The following is a 23,638-nucleotide window of genomic DNA, read 5'->3' on the forward strand; positions in this document are numbered from 1 at the left end:
AGATGTGCTTAGTGGTGGGATCCCGTTGGAGGTGGCGGAAGTTATGGAGAATAATATGTTGGATCCGGAGGCTGGTGGGGTGATAGATGAGGACCAGGGGATCCCTATTCCTAGTGGGGTGGCGGGAGGATGGAGTGAGAGCAGATGTGTGTGAAATGGGGGAGATGCGTTTGAGAGCAGAGTTGATGGTGGAGGAAGGGAAACCCCTTTCTTTAAAAAAGGAGGACATCTCCCTTGTCCTGGAATGAAAAGCTTCATCCTGAGAGCAGATGCAGCGGAGACAGAGGAATTGCGAGAAGGGGATGGCATTTTTGCAAGAGACAGGGTGAGAAGTGGAATAGTCCAGATAGCTGTAAGAGTCAGTAGGCTTATAGTAGACATCAGTGGATAAGCTGTCTCCAAAGACAGAGACAGAAAGATCTAGAAAGGGGAGGGAGGTATTGGAAATGGACCAGGTAAACTTGAGGGCAGGGTGAAAGTTGGAGGCAAAGTTAATAAAGTCAACGAGCTCTGCATGTGTGCAGGAAGCAGTGCCAATGAAGTCGTCGATGTAGTGAAGGAAAAGTGGGGGACAGATACCAGAATAGGCACGGAACATAGATTGTTCCACAAAGCCAACAAAAAGGCAGGCATAGCTAGGACCCATATGGGTGCCCATGGCTACACCTTTAGTTTGGAGGAAGTGGGAGGAGCCAAAGGAGAAATTATTAAGAGTAAGGACTAATTCCGCTAGATGGAGCAGAGTGGTGGTAGAAGGGAACTGATTAGGTCTGGAATCCAAAAAGAGGCGGAGAGCTTTGAGACCTTCCTGATGGGGGATGGAAGTATATAGGGACTGGACATCCATGGTGAAAATAAAGCGGTGGGGGCCAGGGAACTTAAAATCATCGAAAAGTTTAAGAGCGTGAGAAGTGTCACGAACATAGGTAGGAAGGGTTTGAAAAAGGGGGGATAAAACCGTGTCGAGGTATGCAGAAACGAGTTCGGTGGGGCAGGAGCAAGCTGAGACAATAGGTCTGCCAGGACAGGCAGGTTTGTGGATCTTGGGTAGGAGGTAGAAACGGGAAGTGCGAGGTGTGGGAACTATAAGGTTGGTAGCAGTGGATGGGAGATCCCCCGAGCAGATAAAGTCGGTGATGGTGTGGGAGACAATGGTCTGGTGCTCCTTAGTGGGGTCACGATCGAGGGGTAAATAAGAGGAGGTATCCGTGAGTTGTCGCTGTGCCTCGGCAAGTTAGAGGTCAGTACGCCAGACTACAACAGCACCCCCCTTATTGGAGGGTTTAATAATAAGGTTAGGATTAGTGCGGAGGGAGTGGAGAGCAGAGCGTTCCGAAGGAGTGAGGTTCCCCCCCCCCCCTGTCTTTCTTCCCGGACTTCCTGTCCCATGATCCTCTCATATCCCTTTTGCCAATCACCTGTGCAGCTCTTGGCTCCATCCCTCCCCCTCCTGTCTTCTCCTATCATTTTCGATCTCCCCCTCCTCCTCCCACTTTCAAATCTCTCACTAACTCTTCCTTCAGTTAGTCCTGATGAAGGGTCTCGGCCTGAAACGTCGACTGCACCTCTTCCTACAGATGCTGCCTGGCCTGCTGCATTCACCAGCAACTTTGATGTGTGTTGCTTGAATTTCCAGCATCTGCAGAATTCCTGTTGTTTCCCCCTACTCTTGATAACTTTGTACGCATGAGCCTTTAATTTGATGCTTTCTTTAATTTCCTTAGTTATCCAAGGCTGGCTCTCCCCACCCTTACAGTCCTTGCTTTTAACTGAGCTTCTGTTGAGCACCATGAAAAATCTCCCTGAAAATCTGCCACTGTTCCTCAACTGCAATGTTACCTGTGTACCCAGTCAGCAGCTCCCCAGCTCCTCCCTCATCCCATTGTAGACATTCTTCTTTAGTCCTAACTTCAAATTCAAAGTAAATTTATTATCAAAGTATCTTGAGATTCATTTTCATGCAGGCATTCACAGTAGAAGGAAATAGAATAGAATCAAAGAAAAACTACACACAAAGACTGACAAGTCACCAGCGTGCAAAACAAGACAATCTGAGCAAATAATTAAATAAAAGAAAGAAACAAACAAATAAATAAGTAAACAAATACTGAGAATATGAGTTGTAGAATTCTCGAAAGGGGGTTCTTGACAAAGATGCTGCTTTCTTACGACGACACTCCTTGTAGATGTGCTCAATGATGGGGAGGGCTTTACGAGTCATGGACTGGGCTGTATCCACTACATTTTGTGTTCAAGGGCATTGGTATTTCCATACCAGGTCGTACTCATGCTTAGGAATTTAAAATTGCTAACTCTCACCACCTCTGATCCCCTGCTGAGGACTGGCCCAAGGAGCTCTGGTTTCCTCCTCCTGACGTCAATAATGAGCTCTGTGGTCTTGCTGACTCTGAATGAGTGTTGCTGATGTGGCATCATTCAGCCAGATTTTTAACCTTCCTCCCATGTGCTGATTCATCATCAGATTTGATTCAGCCAATGTAGTGATGTTGTCAGCAATGTTAAATATGGCACTGGAGCTGTGCTTGGCCTTACAGTCGTAAGTATAAAGTGAATAGAGCAGCGGGCTAAGCACACCGTCCTGTGGTACACCTGGGCGAGTCTGCAAGTGAGGAAATTGAGGATCCAGTTCCACAAGGAGATACAGAGGCCTAGGTCTTGAGCTTATTGATTAGCTTTGATGAGATGATAGTATTGAATGTTGAGCTGTGTCAATGAAGAACATCCTGATGTATGCATCTTCACTGTCCATATGTTCCAGGGTTGAATGATGAAGCCACTGAAATGGCACTTGCTTTCGACCTGTTGTGATGGTAAGAAAATTGGAGCAGGCCCAAGTCACTCCTCAGGCAGGAGTTCAAGTTCAAGTTTAATTATCATGAATATAAATAGTTATATCTATACATGAATATATCCAAACAAGTGGCATTCTCTGGGGCAAAGGTGCAAAACACATTACCAGCAGCACATAGCAGAAATAGCACATATGGTTATGATTTCAGAGAAACCTATAGTCAGAAAGGAAAAAAAAATGTGTAAATCCCCGAATGGCAGGACTGTAGATTGTCCTGGTCCAGCTTGTTCTTCCACCAAGCCAACACTGGAGAGCAGCACTGAGTGAACACTGGAGGGCAGCACTTATGGGAGGGGCCAGTCCGCAACAGACAATGGGTTCTCGTGCACCCAACAGAGGTCCCTGCTCTCTGCCACACTGCCTGGGCTTTCCTTTCTTAAGTGGCTGCAACAGGTGACACTGTGGTCTAGGCCTAGTCCATGCCTCAACTGAAGCAACACAACTTCCCTGCCTTTGGTCTTGCCAATGAACCAATGAATTGGATATGTAGTATTCTATGTTACCAATGTCCAACATGGTCTTGCAAGAAAAAAAAAGTCTAAGAGAATCACTCACACCTTATTTTAGACCATGCATCATCTTGACACAATGCTATGCAGCAAGTCCAGTCCACAACACAACAATGGTACACATTACGTCCAGCTCCATCACTACTGAGGAAGTCACTGATGGGATAGTCCTGTAGTACTTAATGTTCTCATCATTCGTCAGTCTCTGGAAGCTCCTACACTGAACCTTTGTGGCTAATCTCATGGAACGTAGGACAAACAAAAATACAGCACAGGAACAGGACCTTTGCCCACTATGTGTGTGACAATCATGATGTCAAATTAATCCTAACTGCTTGCACATGGTCTATCTTCCTCCATTCCCTGCTTGTATATGTACCTGTCCAAATGCCTTTTAAATGTCGCTATCGTACCTGCATCCATGATCTTCCCTGGCAGGATGATTCATGCACCTACTACTTTCTGTTTAAAAAGAAACCTGTCTTGCAAAATTCCTTTGAATTTTCTCCCTTTCAAACTTAAAACCATGCCCCTCTGGTATTTGACATTCCCAACCTGGGAGAGTGACTATCCACCATATCTATGCTTATCCTTAACTTTATATACTTGTAACAGATCATCTTCCAGCCTTCATGCAGCACAGAGGCCAGACCAAGTTTGTCCAACCTCTCCTTATAGTTTATATTGTTTAATCTAGGTAACCTCTTAAGCACCCACAAATCCTCTGAAGTTGCAACCACAACTGCAAACAATGTTCCAAATGTGGCGTAACCAAAGTTTAATACAGATGCAACATGATTTGCCAGATTTTGTACACAATGCCCCCACTGATAAAGGCAGTAATACTTTAAACCTTCTTTACGACTCTATTCTCTTCTTCTATTATTTCCAGAAAACTATGGATTTGGGCCCCATGATACCTCAGTACATTGAAACACTTAATGGTCCTGACATTTACTGTACGCTTTCCTTTTACATTTTTTTTCCTGGATTTCTCCTGCATTTGCCCTTTGTCTAACCATTTTTCTGGCTGATCGATATCTTACTATATTATTTGACGAGCTTCCTCAGTATCAACAATTCTGACAGTTTTTTTTGTGTTGTTTGCAAACTTACTTATTGGCTCGCCTACGTTTTTATCCAAATCATTTATATACTGTATATCACAAATAATATAATCCCAGAACAGATGTTTGCAGAACAAAATTGGTCACAGACTGCCAGTCAGAATGACACCCCTCTGTCTTCTGTGGTTATGCCAATATAGAATCCAATTTACCAAGCTAACCTGGATCTAATATGTTTTAATTTAATGTTACATTTCTTAAAATGGAAACATATGTAACATGCTGTAAGGTTCCACTGCAAAGGTAATGGTTTCTCTGTAACAGCGATGTTTGGGTTATGACTAGAGATAATGGGATTTGGAACACTGGGGGTTATCCAATGAGAGAACTGTTATTCTTTCTTGTGAGTCTGGAAGAGTGATTTTCGCTGTCTTTTGCCGGGGAGAGATGAGGGGAGAAGACGCGAATGGAGGGAGGTGGTACGCCGGACGGAGTGGACTTGGAGCGAGGGTCTGAAGGGCAGCGACGATCAGAAGAGGTCGATGGCGGACGACCTGCTTATCAGTGAGCTCCAATGTTGCGCAATAGACTGTTTCATAAGAATGGGCCTTTTTTCTTTTTTTTGTTTTCTTTACTAACCATATAGTCAAAGTAAGAATTATAAAGCTTAAACATTTAATTGCATATTGTGTGTAAGGGGGTTTCGATTTTTATGTTACTGCGGAGGCTAATTAAAATGGAGTCTTTGTTATGTTAATCTGGGGAATGCGGCTTTGTTGTGCTTTAACGCTGAAGAAAGTTTGTGCTAGCAGCTTGTTGTGGTTTAGAGGGTGATAAGAAATACGTTATTAACCAATTGGGATAGTTGTTATGGTTTTGGTGTATTTGAAGATACTGTATGCGCTGGGTTTTGGGGCAGAAGGCGGGAGAGCGAGACAGAGGATGGACTAGGTGCTGTGAGTCCGCTAACGGGGTCGGACCCCGAGTGGGACATTCGGCGAGAAGACGGAGACGGACTTGTGTGGAGCGTCTGGTCGACCACCGTTGTTGGTCCCAGGTGGCCGGTCGAGGTGGTCCGAGGTGGTCGCAGGGTGAAGAAGAAGGTCCTTGAGCTCCAATGGGTTTTGTGCACGAAGAGATTGAACTTTGATAAGTGTGGTGCCTTTTATTTTCCTTTTATATCTTATTCTCTTTTAATTATATAGTTCCAGTAATATCTATAAACTGTAAATCATTTAATTGCATCTAGTGTATTTATTGTCTGTTATTTGGGCGGGGTGGGGTACCTCACGATGCATCCACACAAACGAATTATCCAGTTTGGTGAGGCCGAGGCTGTTTCCCTAGACGACAGCGAGCCGAGCGACCGAGGGTGGCCAGGGGGGGCTACATGTGTACTGTTTGCTGTTTTGGGGTACTAATTTTTAACAGGGGACACATCGGGCAGCGTCCACCCAAATGAGATTTCTTAAGTTTGGCTGGGCTGGGGGATATCACCCCCTATATTAAGCCACTAGCCGAAGCGAGAGTTACACATATTTCATATTTTACACAGCCTACATCTAATATGTTCTTTCATTGAAATCTGAAAATAACCCCAACTCTCAGCAATGCCAGGCCAATATTCTAACATAGAATGGTTGATTACCAATTTATTAAGAACAGATTTAAGACTTTGCTACCTTACTGCTCTTCATCTGTAAAATAAGATATTTAAATAGGTCCACAAAAAGAATCTCTCCAAGAGCTGTACATTAGAAAGGCTTTCAATCAAGAAAACTTGCAGATGATAGATTTCGAGAAGTTCTTATTCACTTGGGTAATAAATTCATTGTTCAGTGTAGCAAAGAGTTATAAAGATCAGGGATGCACCAGTTTGATTGCAGAGTTGTGCTAATTTAGTTAATCTCATCTGCAATGGCAATGGAATTATTGCAGCACATTCGATGAGGAGTGGTAATAGATGTTTCAGATATGGCATCCAAGGGAATCTTAATATTCATCCTGGAAACATTTTCTGAATGATGCCCTCGTTATGGTCTATTCAGTGACATTTAATAATTTGTAATAAATTGAACTTCTGTCATGAAGTTGCTGCTGCATAATTTGAGCTGCATGAAGCCACGTGCAACAAATTGTCAGTTCTGTGCTTTCTGATAAGGAGAAGTACACCTATCAGCTGTTTTATTCAGTGCTCAAGCAGAATATGACTTAGAGTAACTAACTGATATTAAGGAAGAGCAAATGTATTCAGAGATATAAACTATTTAATTATGTTTTAAGAGATTACTGAATATTGTGCTTTTCTCCAATTAATTTTGAAATTTATACATTCTGGTGTCAGATAATAGGATGGAATTGCTTGTGTGGCAAACCATCTTTTGGGCATTAACAAATTGTACTTTATAATACAAGATGAATTGGGGAATATGCCATTAAAACATAGACATGTTCTTGATGATTCAAATTGATTAATAAACATACGATAATAATGATGCCTGCTAATACAAAAATTACAGATTTATATTAAATACTGCTTTATGTACAGCATTATGCAAAAGTTTTAGGCACATACTGTATATAGCTAGGGTGTCAAAGAAATTTGCACAGTACTGTATTTGTCAACTTGCAGTGGAGAGAGTTGTGTATTTAATATTTCAGTATTATTTGAGTAATATTATAAATATGCTGTTGATCAAACATTCTTTATTTGTTTAAATAATTCATGACAGGTTTTATGTAAAAATACATGAATTCCATGCATCATCACTCGCCCAGGTTATATGTGTGCGATTCACTTAAAGTAAAACATGAAGTTAGGCTAGATTCCGGGCTTTCTTGCTTTCCTTTGAATTAGTTTAATGTTTTGAAGTTACAAAAAGTAACGGAGGTAATGAGGTGTTTTTAAAATGAACCTGAGACAGCTACCGACCTGCTGAAGTGCAGTGAGACATTCAAATTAAAAAAAGTGCAGTGAGGAATGATGAGTAAAAATGAAAACAGCCCAGCATGGGCAGACAGTTAAGTTAATAAAAGGCAGAAAATGCAAGAACTCACAGGTTCATAAAGAGTGAGTACTTGGTGCTAATAATCATTAAAAAAAGGCAGAAATGACTGGCTACATCGGAAAGATTGATGCATTTGATTACACAACAGATAATTGGATTTTGTAAACTGAATGGATTGAACAGTATTTTGAAGCAAATGATATAGCCAATGAGAAATAAATACCAATTTTGCTTAGTGCAATGGATTTAAAGTCATACAGTTTGTTTCAAAATTTAACTGATCCACTCAAACCAGCAGGAATGAGCTTTGCTGCTGTTGTGAAAGTAATGCAGGAGCCCTTAGAACCGAATCTATTGTTGATTGTGTAATGCTTTAGGTTTCATAAGTGGAATCAAAAGGAAGGGTAGTCCATTTCCACGTACATGGTTGAATTGAAGAAATTGTCTGAGCATTGCCAGAGCAGTAATGGGCTTAAAGGTGCACTGAGAGATCATTTAGTTTGTGGAACCTTACAAGAAAGCATTCAAAATCAGCATCTAATGGAAGCACAACTGACATTTAAAAGATCGGTTGAAATTGCTGTATCAATGAGAACAGCAGACAGAGACGCAATTGAGTTGCAGTCTGGAGTGTAAGTGAGCATGAACCAAATTGTAACACCTAAACAGAAATCAGCCTAGCAAAACAAATTATACTACCATCATGGTAGGGCCTCACATACACCAGGCCAATGCAGGTTTAAAAGCAAAACTTGCAGTTAATACAACCAAGTGTAGGACACATACATAAAGCATGTCAGACACATAAAACTAAATGGACTGCAGAGAAGAGAGAAAAAGATTAAAAGTCAAGAAAAAGAGAATCTGAATCAGAATTGGAATCAGGTTTATGATCACCAGCATGTGATGTAAAATTTGTTAACTTAGCAGCAGCAGTTCAATGCAATATATAATCTAGCAGAGAGAGAGAGAAAAAAAAATAAAATAAAACATAATAATAAATAAACAAGTAAATCAATTACGTATATTGAATAGATTATTTAAAAATGTGGAAAAACAGAAATACTGTATATTAAAAAAGTGAGGTAGTGTCCAAAGCTTCAAAGACCATTTCAGAATCGGATGGCAGAGAGGAAGAAGCTGTTCCTGAATCGCTGTGTGTGTGTCTTCAGGCTTCTGTACCTCCTACCCGATGGTAACAGTGAGAAAAGGACATGCCCTGGGTGCTGGAGATCTTTAATAATGGACGCTGCCTTTCTGAGACACAGCTCCCTAAAGATGACCTGGGTACTTTGTAGGCTAGTGCCCAAGATGGAGCCGACTAGATTTACAACCTTCTGCAGCTTCTTTTGGTCCTGTGCAGTAACCCCTCCATACCAGACAGTGAAGCAGCTTGTCAGAATGCTCTCCATGGTACAACTATAGAAGTTTTTGAGTGTATTTGTTGACATGCCAAATCGCTTCAAACTTCTAATGAAGTACAGCCGCTGTCTTCCTTCTTTGTGACTACATCAATATGTTGGGACCAGGTTAGATCCTCAGAGATCTTGACACCCAGGAACTTGAAGCTGCTCACTCTCTCCACTTCTGATCCCTCTATGAGGATTGGTATGTGTTCCTTCGTCTTACCCTTCCTGAAGTCCACAATCAGCTCTTTTGTCTTACTGACGTTGAGTGCCAAGTTGTTGCTGTGGCACCACTCCACTAGTTGGCATATCTCACTCCTGTATGCCCTCTTGTCACCACCTGAGATTCTACCAACAATAGCTGTACTGTCAGCAAATTTGTAGATGGTATTTGAGCTCTGCCTAGCCACACAGTCATGTTTACACAGAGAGTAGAGCAGTGGGCTAAGCACACACCCCTGAGGTGCGCCAGTGTTGATCGTCAGCGAGGAGGATATGTTATCACCAGTCCACACAGACTGTGGTCTTCCGGTTAGGAAGTCGAGGATCCAATTGCAGAGGGAGGTACAGAGGTCCAGGTTCTGCAACTAATCTGCATGCTGTTGATGAAAAATCTGATAATGAAGGGAGCGACACAGGACTGGATACCCTTCAAATTTACAGTGTGAAAATTAACAATAGGCTAGCAATGTGACTTATGCCAGAAGTTAATGGCAAATTAAATAAAACATAATTAGACACTGGTTTGGCTGTATGAGTCATTTCACAAAATGATTTTGAACAGCATTTCAAAGATACTAAACTGAAGCCTGCAGATATACAGCTGAGAACTTATACTGGAGAAAAGGTAATTCCTGGTGGGAAAGGCATTCGTAACAGTGAAATACAACAAACAACAAGCCATATTGAGTTTGTATGTGATAAAAACAGGAGGACCAGCATCATTGGGGCATGATTGGCTGACACAACTACAACTTGATTGGTGATCCATCCACACCTTGCATGCCATATCCCCTGCAATGAAGCCAACTGAAAGTGAATTAAGAAAGGTACTGGATGATACCACAACTATCTCCATGCTGTACACCATGAACTGTTGCCCAACACAGGACAAGCAGGTTTTGGTACCAACTTCTATGCCTCTAATTGGAAAGCATATTGGACCAAGGAAGGACCATTCTGTTCATTGGAATTGTGAAATAACAAAAGCAGTGGTCCAACTACAACAGTGTTTGTAGGCAACATATCTCAGAAAGTTTCTGATATGCTAATCAGGCAGCTACTTGTGAAATGTGGCTACATTTTAAGCTGGAAGAGAGTTCAAAGAACTTCAGGAAAGTTGCAAGCATTTAGCTTTGGTGAGTATAAAGAACCAGAATCTACTCTGCGTGCATTAAGGTTATTGCATAAACTTCAAGTGGGAGACAAGAAGCTTCATGGAAAAGAAGATGCAAAGACCAAAGCCACAGTAGATGAATGGTAGACCAAGTAGAAAGGAGTCAATACACAAATGAAAACAGAGGATTTGTCAGATAATGTTGTGGATGAGGAAACCAAAAGGAGAGATCAGATTGTAAAAGGTACAATAGAAAGATTAATAACAGAATACTCCAACGAACAAAAATGCTCCTCCCCAATATCAAGATGCACAAACGAGGAAGAAGATAAAAGAGAAAGGTGTGAAAGAAAAAAGGAATGTGAGAAAGAAAAAGAGCGGGATAAAGGGAGGGAAAGAAGCCAGCACCAGAAGAGAAGCAAGGATATAAGTAGATCGAGAGAGAAATGCCAAGAAAAGAAGAAGAAAGGTATCCAGAGCTATCAGAACCTCATCATGCAGTCTCAGAGTCAACTCCTACCACTGCCACGAGGGTGACCCCAGAAACTGAGATTGTTTCACAGCCACAAGACTCGCCTGTCAAGCAGAATGATCCCTCTCGTCAGGAAAAATGTTATCCTACAAAAGTAAGAAATCCTCCATAGCGATTAAATCTTTAACCTTAATGGATCAATTTAAAATTTACTATGCTGTGGATGTGGATGTAGTTGTATTATATAGTGTACTGTGTATATAGTTGAGACGCGCTCTCTAATGAGTTGGAGTTTATAACTAAGCAGGGAGGAATTTTGTGTGTTTAATATTTCAGTATTATTTGAGTAATATTGCAAATACATTGTTGATTAAGCATTCTTTATTTTTTAAATAATTCATCGTGAGTTATATGCAAAAATATGTGTACTGCATATGTCATTATGCTGCCACGTGATACGTGCACCTGGCGAATATTAAAAAAACAAAGTTAAACTCACATTCTTGGCTCTCTCATTTTCCTTTGAATTAGTTTAGTGTTTTGAAGTTACAAAGCATAACGGAAAGTGAGATTGTAAATCTGCTAAAACAAAGGATTGCGGAAAGGAGAGGGTGGAGCGCTGCAGGAAGGGTGTGGGATAGGTGGCAGAGAATGCGTGTCTGGGCATGGGTGCAGACACACCCAGCCCTGAGGCACCAGGCAAGGTTAATTGATTCCAAAGAATTGGTTTTTTGATCATTACAGAATGTCTCACTGGTACTTCCTACTCCCTCCCCTTCTTCCCAACAATGATTCCTTTCTCCTTACTCCCTTCCTACTCTCAGTCCTCAATAGAGACCCATATCAGAATCCGGTTTATCATCACTCATATATGCCAAGAAATTAGCTTTTTTTTACAGCAGCAGTACAGTGCAATACATAAAATTACTACAGTACTGTGCAAAAGTCGAAGACATCTATCTATATAAATTTGCCTTAGACATGTGCTCAGGACTTTACTTCTGATGGCTATTGTGCCATGTATAATGCTATCTTTTAGTAAAATTCATGGAAAAGGGAGATAATCTACCTGTCAGTAAATTATAGTTATCTTTTATCACATGAAGGAGAACTTGCAAGTGAACCTGGCAATGATTCCCAAATAAAAAAATTAAAGACAGTAAATAAAAATGGAAGATGCTAGAGGAAAAGGGAAAGATATTCTTGAACTACAGATCAAGCATAGTTTTAACCAGATCACGAAGTGTTTGCTTTGCTCATAGTGAGTCTCAGAGCTCAGTAATTATAAATAAAGCAACTTCCCATTCTTTCTGATCAGTTCTGGATCTAAATCAAATCCTTCTGAGTTGACTATTTTTAACAACTCCCTCCCCATGAATCACAGAGAATTGCAAAATTATACACACATTGGTTTTAAAGACATTTTAAACAGCTTTCTTACTTTATGCTTAAAATGATAAGTATAGTGTCTTTCATACTTCAGAAGACCCTAGTGGTAGGCCAGAAATTTGAGAGTGTCAGGGGCAGAAGTGAATGTAGTTATTATGGAGAAGGTGCTTGGGAAGCTAAAAGGTCTGACGGTAGATAAATCACCTGGACCAGATGGACTACACCTCAGTAAGAGGTAGCTGAAGAGACTGTGGAAGCATTAATAATGATCTTTCAAGAATCACAATTCTGAAATAGGTTCAGAGGACAGGAAATTTGCAAATGTCACTCCACTCTTTAAGAAGGGAGGAAGGCAGAAGAAAGGAAATTTTAGGTCAGTTCACCTGATCTTGGTAGTTAGGAAGGTGTTGGAATCCATTATTAATGATGAACTTTGGGGTACTTGGAGGCACATGATAAAGTAGGCTGAAGTCAGCATAGTTTCCTTAGGAGGAAATCTTGCCTGCCAAATCTGTTGAAATTCTTTGTGAAATTAACAGAATAGACAAAGGAGAGTTAGTAAATGTTCAGTCACAAACAATAGAAAGATTGCAGATGTTGGAAATCCAAGCAACACATGGAAAATGCTGGAGGAACTCAGCAGGCCAGGCAGCATCTACGGGAAGGAGTACAGCCGACCTTTTGGGCTGAGACCTCTCCAGTCCTGATCAAGGGTCTCGGCCTGAAATGTCAACTGTACTCTTTTCCATAGATGCTGCCTGGCCTGTTGAGTTCCTCCAGCATTTTGTGTGTGTTGCTTGTCAGTAAATGTTGTTTATTTGAATTTTCAGCAGGCATTTGATAAGGTGACACGCATGAGGCTCATTAGCAAGGTAAGTGCCCATGGTATTACAGGTAAGATATCAGCATGGATAGAGGAGGCAGAGAGTGGGAATAAAAGAGGTCTATTCTGGTCGGCTGTAGGTAACCCATGCTATTCTGCAGGGATCGGTATTGGGGCTGCTTCTTTTCACGTTATATGTCAATGATTTAGATGATGGAATTGATAGCTTTGCGACAAAGTTTGCAGATGATGTAAAGATAGGTAGAAGGGCAGGTAATATTGAGGAAGCAGGGAGTCTGCAGAAGGACTTCGACAGATTTGGAGAATGGGCAAAAAAGCAGCAGATGGAATATAGTGTAAGGAAGTATCATAGGAAATCATCATGCATTTCAGTAATAAAAGCGTAGACTATTTTCTAAGAGGGAAGAAAATTGAAAGATCAGAGGTGCAAAGGGAGTCCTTGTGCAGGATTCCATAGAGGTTAACTTGCAGGTTGAGCTGGTGATATGGAAGGCAAATGTAATGTGAGCCTTCATCTCAAAAGGACTTGAATATAAGAGCAAGGATGTGATGCTGAGGTTTTATAAGGCATTGGTCAGACCACACCTGGAGTATTGTGAGCAGTTTCAGGCCTCTTAACTAAGGGAAGATGTGCTAGCATTGAAGAAGATGTTCATGAGAATTATTCTGGGAATGAAAGGGTTAATCTATGAGGAGTGTTTGATGGCTCTGGGACTGTACTCACTGGAGATTAGAAGGATGAGGTGGGATCTTATTGAAACCTATCGAATATTGAAAGGACTACATAGAGTGGATGTGAAGAGGATGTTTCCTGCAGTGGCTGAGTCTAGGACCAGAGGGCACAGTCCCAGAAAAGAGGGACATCCATTTAGAACTGAGATGAGGAGGAATTTCTTGAGCCAGTGTGTGGTGAATCTGTGGAATTCCACAGACGGCTGTGCAAGCCAATTGATTGAGTATATTTAAGGCGGATGTTGATAGGTTCTTGATTAGTCAAGGGGTCAAAGATTACTGGTAGAAGGCAGGGGAATGTAGTTGAGGGGGATAATAGTTCAGCCAAGGTGGAATGGTGGAGCAGACCCAATAGGCTGAGAGGCCTAATTCTGCTCCTTTGTGTTTATGGTTGTATTAATCCAACATCTATGGCTTCTGTTTTCCTTCCTCTCATTTCTCTTATTGTGCTGTTGTATATGATGTCTTTCCATTCAGATATTTATTGAATTACCTACTTCCCATATCATTCCTAACCCTGTCAATCACAAATGACTGCAAATTAATGTGAATTGCTAAACACGGATTTAAAGACAAAATTTCTTCTGCCAGTCAAGGGAGTAATTAAGCTTGATCAGATCAGACCACCTGGAAGACAAATGAAATTTTAAGGGCCTTTTCTTGGGCAGTAACATTGTTGTTCTGGGAAACAGAAAGCTGAGAATTAATCAGCAACCCAGGAAACTATTTTGTTCAACTATTAGGTCAAATGCTGCCTGCTGCAACCAGATAATAATGCATGTATTTTCTGAATTAATGACATGAATCAGGGACATTTCATTCCAGATAATTTAACACTGTGAATAGTGTGAGATACTTAGCTCTTCCAGTTTGAGGATTTAGTTTTTTCTGAATTCGGGGTAAGTATTGGGTAAAACCAGCTGCATACATACACAAAAATTTCTTGTATCAAAATTAAGCCATTGGAATAATTTTTGGCAACAGATTGAAGGTAGGAATTTTCATCCACCACCATTGCACAAAAATAAGGGAAACGCTGCATCTGAGCAGCCGCTGTAATCCAGACGCATTGCCTTCAGGGAATTGAGAGTCTACTCCAGAACCTTCTGAAATTGGAAAACTTCAGCTTTAATCAGCTAAACAATCGTAAGATCTAACTAGAGAACTTCAGTAAATATTTACAAATGTCTTCACAAAATACACTGCTGAAAGGAATTGACATATATAATTAGCTGAGTCCTTGGTGCCAACCAGAATAAAGTTAGGTTCAGTTATTTTGGACTAAAAGCAAGTGACAGGATGTGTGTTCCAAGTCAATACTACTGACCTATATGGGCTATAAGGTGATCCTCATTTGGCTCGACTAGGAAAGCAGCTTTTATTAATTAATTTATGTGACGTGGATGTTATTGCCAGGGTCGACACTTACTACCCTTCTCTGACTGCCTTGAACCAATACTAACAATGATACTCTCAATGTACTGTTGGGTAGGGAGATCCAGGATATAGCTCCAGCTGTGCTGAAAGGTTCTGCTGAAGGGTCGAGGCCCGAAACATGGACTCTTTATTCTTTTCCATGAATAGAACTGGCCACATCTGCAGATTTTCTTGTATATCTGACTTAAATCAATCTGGCATCGAGAACTATGCAGGGAAATTCAGCCACTTGTTAATCCTTCCTTTTAGCCAAAACAAATCCCTGACTTGCTGGTGATGAGTTCAGCTTGGTATGCGCCACTTGACTTGAATGTGCAGAATAATAATGATTGCATCTGTCCATGAAAGCTGTTAGCTTAAGTTTCAAAGAGAAAAACTTCTGCAGCTGATGTTTAACATTTGCAATAGGAAGGGCACGTCTGGCTGGACAACCAATTACAAGATTATCAAAGTTCTCATCTCGTGTACTACACAGTTTTGTGTTTCCTTTTTTAAACTTCACACATATTCCTAATTAATTTGCAGATCCACAGGCCTTGAATATCTTTACCTTTACCAGTGTTCCCAGTGGCAGTAATTAGTACATAAGCTAAGTGTATGGGGGTGCTAATTAGAGGCAAAGAAAGTGATAAAAACATTGATACAGAAGATATTATTGGAATATCTAAGGAGTTATTTTTAGTTTGGTCTTTTCCAAGTTAGAAAATGCTGCCAAAATCTCAATAGAAAAGGAGGCAGCTGAGATAATGGATAGGATGAATATTTGTAAGTGGAAGGTACCAGAAAGATTGGCTATCCTTAAAGAAGTCCCTTAATCTGCAGTGGGATGCATTCTAGGCTTCCAAGAGAGATGAGAGTGCAGGATGCATAGGTATTACCATAATCGTCCAATCCTCCCTATAGATGGGTAGGTGCCAATGAACTAGAAAATAGCATTTAAGACCAGTTCTAGTTTCTACCTCGAATAGTACAGATTGCCAGTTTAGCATTCCATCTAGCTTTGTATGTTGCTGCTTTAAAAATTATCTGTTTCTGTTGTTGTTCTGAAACTGCTCTCGCTTCCCAGCTTTTAAGTATTGTTATTCATGTTATTTCTTTCCAACTGCTCTCATTATTGCCTCATCTGGCTTTTAGCCACAGAGTCATTGCTTCAGCACAATTAGTCCATATTGACCATCGAGCACCCATTTGCACTAACTACAATTGCACTAACATTATCCATTATTTTATCATCACTTTATAGTATCACCATGGCAACCCTGGCTTCATCCTATCTAGAATATTCCCTTTGGCCTATTCATGCCTCAGCTATTCTCTGCAATGTAAATGTAATCTGTATTCTCTTATTCCTATTTCGAACAAAAGCTCTTTGATCTGAAATGTTAATTCATTTTCTGTTTCCACAGATGCGGCCTGACCTGCTGACTGTTTCCAGTGTTTTCCACTTTAATTTCCAATGTGTTTTTCACCAGTAGGGACATGTCAGGCAACCACTGGTCTAAGAACCATGGGGGGTTTTGGAAGCAAAAATCAGGGAAATCATTAATAGACACTTGGAGAAATCCATTTGCATTAATGTTACATGAAATTAAAAAGAAATTATAGCCAAAATGTATCTGTTAGAAGGCAAAACATACTTGACCGGCCTGATGAAATTTATGTTTGCTTGGGTTTTTAGAGGTGTGTGAGAAAATTTGATGCAAAAAGCATGGAGAGGAAATTAATGTAAAAGAAATAAAAAGTAGAAAGTAGGAATAACTGATGAGCAAATATTACAGAGTGTTATTCTTGACAGGTTAATGTTGAGAGCACAGTTTTAATAATAATTTATTTTAGTGACCCAAATATGGATGACACAAGACTTGTGAGTCTGCTAAATGATAAGGAAGTGATTAATGGACTGTAAAAATGCATATAAATATTTGCGGAATAAGGAAACAGTGGCAGATTGAATTTAGCAAAGAGAAGTGATCCATTTTTGGGAGAAAGATTAAAGGTAGTCATTGTTGACTAAATAGCATAAGTGTAACAGGTTTACAGGAACAGAATGACATAGGTGCAGAGGTAAAGGTAAACTGGTTAAGTCTAGTCCAGTGTACCAGTAAGGAAATAGACCAATCGATACGATAGATAAATCTGCAATTTAAGCAAAAAAAAAGAGAAAATTTAAATTATGCTCACCATTTCCTGAGTGCACATATATGTGATCTCTTGAAAGTGGAAGGACAGATTGCAAGAGTGGTTAGTCAGATATGTATAATACTGGAGCTCATAAATAGAGGCAGAGAGTATAAAAGAAGGGAAATTATGATGCAAAATTCTGGTTTGGCTATGACTAGAGCATTGTATCAAAGTTTGTTCGCCAAACTTTGGGAAGAATGTGGTGAAAGGATTTACTGACTCTGGGCAGGAAAGGTTTCAGCTTTAACGTTATAATGTAAAAGCTGGTGTCATTGTTCTTGAAACAAAGAATGTTCAGAGGCAATGTACAAGATTATGACTGGTTTGGTTTGGTTCCAATTAGCAGATCATTCAAGCACACAGATTTTAAAAGATATTGAGCTAAGAATTTGAGGGGAACACAAACAAAATGTTCTTTTCACCCAGAGCATATTGTGAATCTAGAATCCCCTGCCATTTAGGATCATGTAAACAGAATCAGAGTTCTCAAAAATAGGAATTGGACAGGAGCGTGAGACAGAATAATTTGCTATGTTCCTGAGAAACAGCTTTCTTTTGTATCATAACAATTCTATAATTCCATGGCAAATTAATTGTAAAAAAAAGTCATGAAATTTATATTAGAAAACCAAAGCATGACATAAGTGAGTTTTCTCAGAGGTTGTTTTAGTCTTCAGCAGGATTTTGAATTTCTGAATAAGTCAGGAATTCAACCAATCCCAAAGATAATTTTAGTGAGGAACATTTATTCATCTATTCTAAACAGGTTAATATTTCTGTTAAGATAGTATTTAAGCCAAAACTATGGCTGAAGACAAATTTAATTGCTAAGCAATCATGTTAATATCACATATTTTGATCATGGCTAGATCGAGTATGTCTGTGGATCTCTAAATCTGTGAGGTGTTGGTGATAGTGGAAAATTATATCATGAAGGGGGATCTAGGTCAGTTAGAAAAGGGTGCTGAGGATTGGCAAATGAATTTCAATACAGTTAAGTGTTAGGTAATGCAATTTGGAATATCAAACCAGCGTAGGACTTGTAGTAAGAATGGCGGGGTATTCAGAACTGTAATCATGAACATGTAATCGCCCACATCATGAAGACCCTGGAGAGACTTGTTCTGGAGCTGCTCTGGCCTATGGTCAGGCCACACTTAGATCCCCTCCAGTTGGCCTACCAGCCCCGTCTAGGAGTTGAGGATGCCATCGTCTACCTGCTGAACCATGTCAATGCCCAACTGGACAAGCCAGCGAGCACTGTGAGGGTCATGTTTTTTGACCTCTCCAGTGCGTTCAACACCATCCGCCCTGCTCTGCTGGGGGAGAAGCTGACAGCGATGCAGGTGGATGCTCCCCTGGTGTCATGGATTCTTGATTACCTGACTGGCAGACCACAGTACGTGTGCTTGCAACAGTGTGTGTTCGACAGAGTGATCAGCAGCACTGGGGCTCCACAGGGGACTGTCTTGTCTCCCTTTCTCTTCACCATTTACACCTCGGACTTCAACCACTGCACAGAGTCTTGTCATCTTCAGAAGTTTTCGGATGACTCTGCCATAGTTGGATGCATCAGCAAGGGAGATGAGGCTGAGTACAGGGCTACGGTAGGAAACTTTGTCACATGGTGTGAGCAGAATTATCTGCAGCTTAATATGAAAAAGACTAAGGAGCTGGTGGTAGACCTGAGGAGAGCTAAGGTACCAGTGACCCCTGTTTCCATCCAGGGGGTCAGTGTGGACATGGTGGAGGATTACAAATACCTGGGGATACGAATTGACAATAAACTGGACTGGTCAAAGAACACTGAGGCTGTCTACAAGAAGAGTCAGAGCCGTCTCCATTTCCTGAGGAGACTGACGTCCTTTAACATCTGCCGGACGATGCTGAGGATGTTCTACGAGTCTGTGGTGGCCAGTGCAATCATGTTTGCTGTTGTGTGCTGGGGCAGCAGGCTGAGGGTAGCAGACACCAACAGAATCAACAAACTCATTCGTAAGGCCAGTGATGTGGTGGGGATGGAACTGGACTCTCTCACGGTGGTGTCTGAAAAGAGGATGCTGTCCAAATTGCATGCCATCTTGGACAATGTCTCCCATCCACTACATAATGTACTGGTTGAGCACAGGAGTACATTCAGCCAGAGACTCATTCCACCAAGATGCAGCACAGAGCATCATAGGAAGTCATTCCTGCCTGTGGCCATCAAACTTTACAACTCCTCCCTTGGAGGGTCAGACACCCTGAGCCAATAGGCTGGTCCTGGACTTATTTCATAATTTACTGGCGTAATTTACACATTACTATTTAACTACTTATGGTTTTATTACTATTTATTATTTACGGTGCAACTGTAACGAAAATCAATTTCCCCCGGGATCAATAAAGTATGACTATGACTATGACTAATGGAGTACAAGGGCATGGTTCATTGAAAACGATGTCCCAGGTAGATAGGGTGGTGACAAAAGTGTTTTTAGCATGCTGGGGTTCATCAGACAGAGCACTGAGTATAGGAGATGCGATATTATGCTGCAGTTTCATAAACTGATGATGAGGCCAAGCCTGGTGTACTGTGTGCAGTTTTGGTCAATCTATTATAGGAGAGAGGCACTTAAACTGGAAAGTGTGTAGAAAAGATTTATGAAGATTTTGCCAGGACTATAGGGCCTGTGATGTTGGCCAGGCTAGGTTTTTATTTCTTGGAGCATAAGAGATTGAGGGGTAACCTTAGAGGTTTATAAAATTACAAGGGACATAAATAAGGTGGACAGTAGCAGTCTCTCCCCCGGGTTTTAGGAATCCATGTCTAGTGGGGATAGATTTAGAATTTAAGTGGACAGATTTAAAAGGCAAACTGCAGTGGGTCCAGTCCTTGCTGAGGCAGGAGCTGATTCTAGTCATGACCAACCTCTCAAAGCATTTCATCACCATAGATGTGAGTGCTACTGGGTGACAGTCCAAAAGGCTTCTTGGGCACTGGTATAATTTTAAAACGCAAACAACAGGAATTCTGCAGATGCTGGAAATTCAAGCAACACACATCAAAGTTGCTGATGAACACAGCAGGCCAGGCAGCATCTCTAGGAAGAGGTTACAGTCTCTTCCTAGAGATGCTGCCTGGCCTGCTGCGTTCACCAGCAACTTTGATGTGTGTTGCACTGGTATAATGGTCGCCTTTTTAAAAGGGACCTGAGGGCAACTTTTTCATGCAGAGAGTGGTGAGAATATAGAACAAGCTATTAGAGGAAATGGTTGATGCAGGTACACCAGTATATAGGAAACTCTCAGATAGGTACATGCAGGATGGGGTTTCGAGGGGTGTGGGACAAATGTGGGAATTTGCAGCTAACTATGTTGGCCCAAGGTCGGCATGGCCTTGGGCTGAAAGGCTCCTAGTCTCAATGGTTCTGTATCTAAAATGTAATCAGCAAATAGTTCTACATTTTAAGATTGCACTGCAATCATTTTTTGTAATTATTTATCTAAATTATAAAATGAAGTTTCGCTGTCTCACCATTGTGTTTCAGAATAACAGCCAAGTAATCCGGGGAATAGGTGCTGATGTACAGTAGAATGCTGGGAGTGTTGGTGGTGCTGAAACTGAAAAGCAGATCCTCTTTGGTCAAGGTAAGGTTGGAGTTTGCCGGTTGTAGTGCAGTCTTGAAGTCCTTGGGTGAATCTGCGGCAGACTGGAAGTCGTAGCGGATCCAGGTCCCAGCCTCAAAAAATCCACCAACATCTGCAAAAGTGAATGATGTTAACACAAGCTCATGAAAATAATTCATTCCAGATGGAAACATAGATCATGTACATCTAATGAAAGAAACAGATACTGAATGCTTAGCAGTGACACAGCAAACCTCATTAATGGTTTTTATGCTTAACAATTCTGATAACAATGACGAACTTCAGCAGTGTCACTGTAAGATTGAAGTAAACAAAATCAGCAGGGAGTTCAAATCAGACAAAGCATTCAATTATACAGCTTTGATCATTTGGGTACAGATTGTATACTGCTGCAGGTGGATGACAAATAGCCAATTGTTCACAATTGCAAACAGACAAATTAGATGTTCAACCTGTAGATCAACAAGGAGACTCTACACATTAATAGAACAGCTACAACAAAAACAATGAACTATCTGGCTACTAGGTACTCTGCTGGAATTGAATGAGGATAGTGTAGAATCTCAATAGCCTGTCATTCTGTTTGTCTGTCAATAAAAGGTGTTAACACCATAGGAGGATTCCTTTTATTGCTTTTGGGTATCAAAGATCACCTAGGTGTAGCATGCAGAGAAAATTGAGCAGAAAGAATTGCACCTGGATAATAGAGGTTGCTTGATTTTGCTCCATGAAATACACCTTACAATTCTTTGCACCCCAGGTAATGTCAGGAAAATTAGCTCCTGTTGTGATCACAACAGAGCATATATCTGTCACAATTCTTCAATTGCAGTTCATTCATATTGTTGTCATAGAAGATTCAATTTGACAAACTTTCTGTTTAAATGCAAAAGCTGAGCTGCTGTGCTGGAGTTAATGCACAAGTTCACAATTATCTGTAACCCTTGTAAAAATTATTACAACCATAAGATACGGTACTCCCCACTTCCATCATAAATTTTGATTTGACCACCACAGAGGCACAATGTTATGTGTCCAATTATTGTACATTCAGTTTTCTTTATTGCTTTCTTCTCAACTTGAGAGCATTGTTGCAAAGTATTTCTATTTCTGATCTGACTGAGATCCATGAACCGAGTGTTCTCATCTGGACTTTATTGTTTCCCCGTGACTTATATGTAATGCAATCATGAAGTGTTCCACATGCAATCTTTTCTCTCTTAACAACCATATTTATGCTTGTAAAGTAAAATTACTAAAATGCATGCCACTATTTAATTCTGCAGGTAGATCACAGATCCTTTCATGGTGGAATCCAAGATATAAGAAGGGAAATATATACAAACCCAGTAGCCACTTTTCATAGGTAACCCTGCTCATTAATGCAAATATCTAATGAGCCAATAATGTGGCAGCAAATCGATACACAAAATCATGCAGACATGGTCACAAGGTTCAGTTGTTTTTTAGACCAAACATCAGAATGGGGGAAAAATGTGATCTAAGTGACTTTGACTGTTGGTGCCAGATGGGGTGGTTTGAATCTCTCAGAAACTGCTGATAGCCTGGGATTTTCATGCATAACAGTCTATAGAGTTTACAGAGCATGTTGCAAAAAACAAAATACACCCAGTGAACAGCAGTCTGCGGCAAGAACACCTTATTAATGAGAGAAGTCAGAGGAGAATGGACAGACTGACTCGGGCCGCCAGGAAGGCATCAAGGCAACAGTGAATATATATATATATATTCACTGTCCAGGGCCCTGACTTTTTTTCCCCGAAGCTCAGTTTTCCAACACAGTAGATCAAAGGCCTGTTTTTGAATAAGTTAAAATTCCAACTATTCTTGCTTTAGCTTTTTGTCACAAACGGGAGAGAGTCTTCAGTTCTTAGTGTAAGTGAAAAGCAATAATCAGTCTGAAGTTAAAAGGACAACTTTGCAAAGAAGCAGAATTGTCTATAGAACACAGAATGCTAGCCCATAACACCTGGGATGACCTCTCAAGAAATGCAGTGTAAAACAAAGGTCAGAGTCATAGAGAAGTACAGCACTGAAGCAGACCCTTCAGCCCACCTAGTCTATGCGAAAACCATTGAAACTGCCTACTCCCAAGGACCTGCACCAGGACCATAGCCCTCCATTTTCCTACTATCCACGTACTGTACCTATCCAAACTTCTCATAAACATTGAATTCGAGTTTGCATGGACTACTTGTCCCCACTCTTATGACTGTCCAAGTAAAGATGTTTCCCCTCATGTTCCCCTTAAATGTGTCACATTTTACCCTTAAACCATGACCTCTGGTTGTAGTCCCACCCAACCTCAGCGGGAAAAGCCTTTTTGCATTTACCCTATCTATGCCCCTCATAATCTATCAAATGTCCTCTCAATCTTCTATGTTCCGAAGAATTCAGTCCTAACTGATTCAATCTTTCCTAATGACGCAGGTGGTATTATGTTAATTGGCCTGTTTCAAACCAGACAATGCTGGCTAAGTCATTTAGTTCAAAGAAGCTTGCAGACCAGACTGATACTATTGTATTGCACGGAGAATAGCTGATCTTATGTCTTTTAGAACATAAAAATAATCTGTGAGTTTTAGATGTGCTTTTAGAATTTTGTGTGGATTTAAACGTGTATCACTAAAAATAAACGAACCGTGTTTGAACTACTTTGTTTGGTTAGTGGTTATTGACAGCAAAACTTGCTGTAGACGATAAACAAGGAAGTAAATAATTCTTTGAAGAGTGG

The 23,638-nt window shown here is 40.7% G+C and overlaps 1 protein-coding gene across 2 annotated transcripts in view; it reads right to left on the minus strand.

The window, feature by feature from the left end:
• cntnap2a (contactin associated protein 2a) overlaps positions 1 to 23,638 on the minus strand; it is a 1,898,214-nt gene that overhangs the window by 149,143 nt on the left and 1,725,433 nt on the right. For both annotated transcript variants that reach the window (XM_063044005.1, XM_063044006.1), the window contains exon 19: positions 20,771 to 20,995. In XM_063044005.1, the coding sequence (XP_062900075.1) occupies positions 20,771 to 20,995 (225 nt within the window). The remainder of the gene's footprint in view (positions 1 to 20,770; positions 20,996 to 23,638) is intronic.

Source organism: Mobula hypostoma, chromosome 3, assembly GCF_963921235.1.
Source record: "Mobula hypostoma chromosome 3, sMobHyp1.1, whole genome shotgun sequence".
Taxonomy (NCBI): Eukaryota; Metazoa; Chordata; class Chondrichthyes; order Myliobatiformes; family Myliobatidae; genus Mobula; species Mobula hypostoma.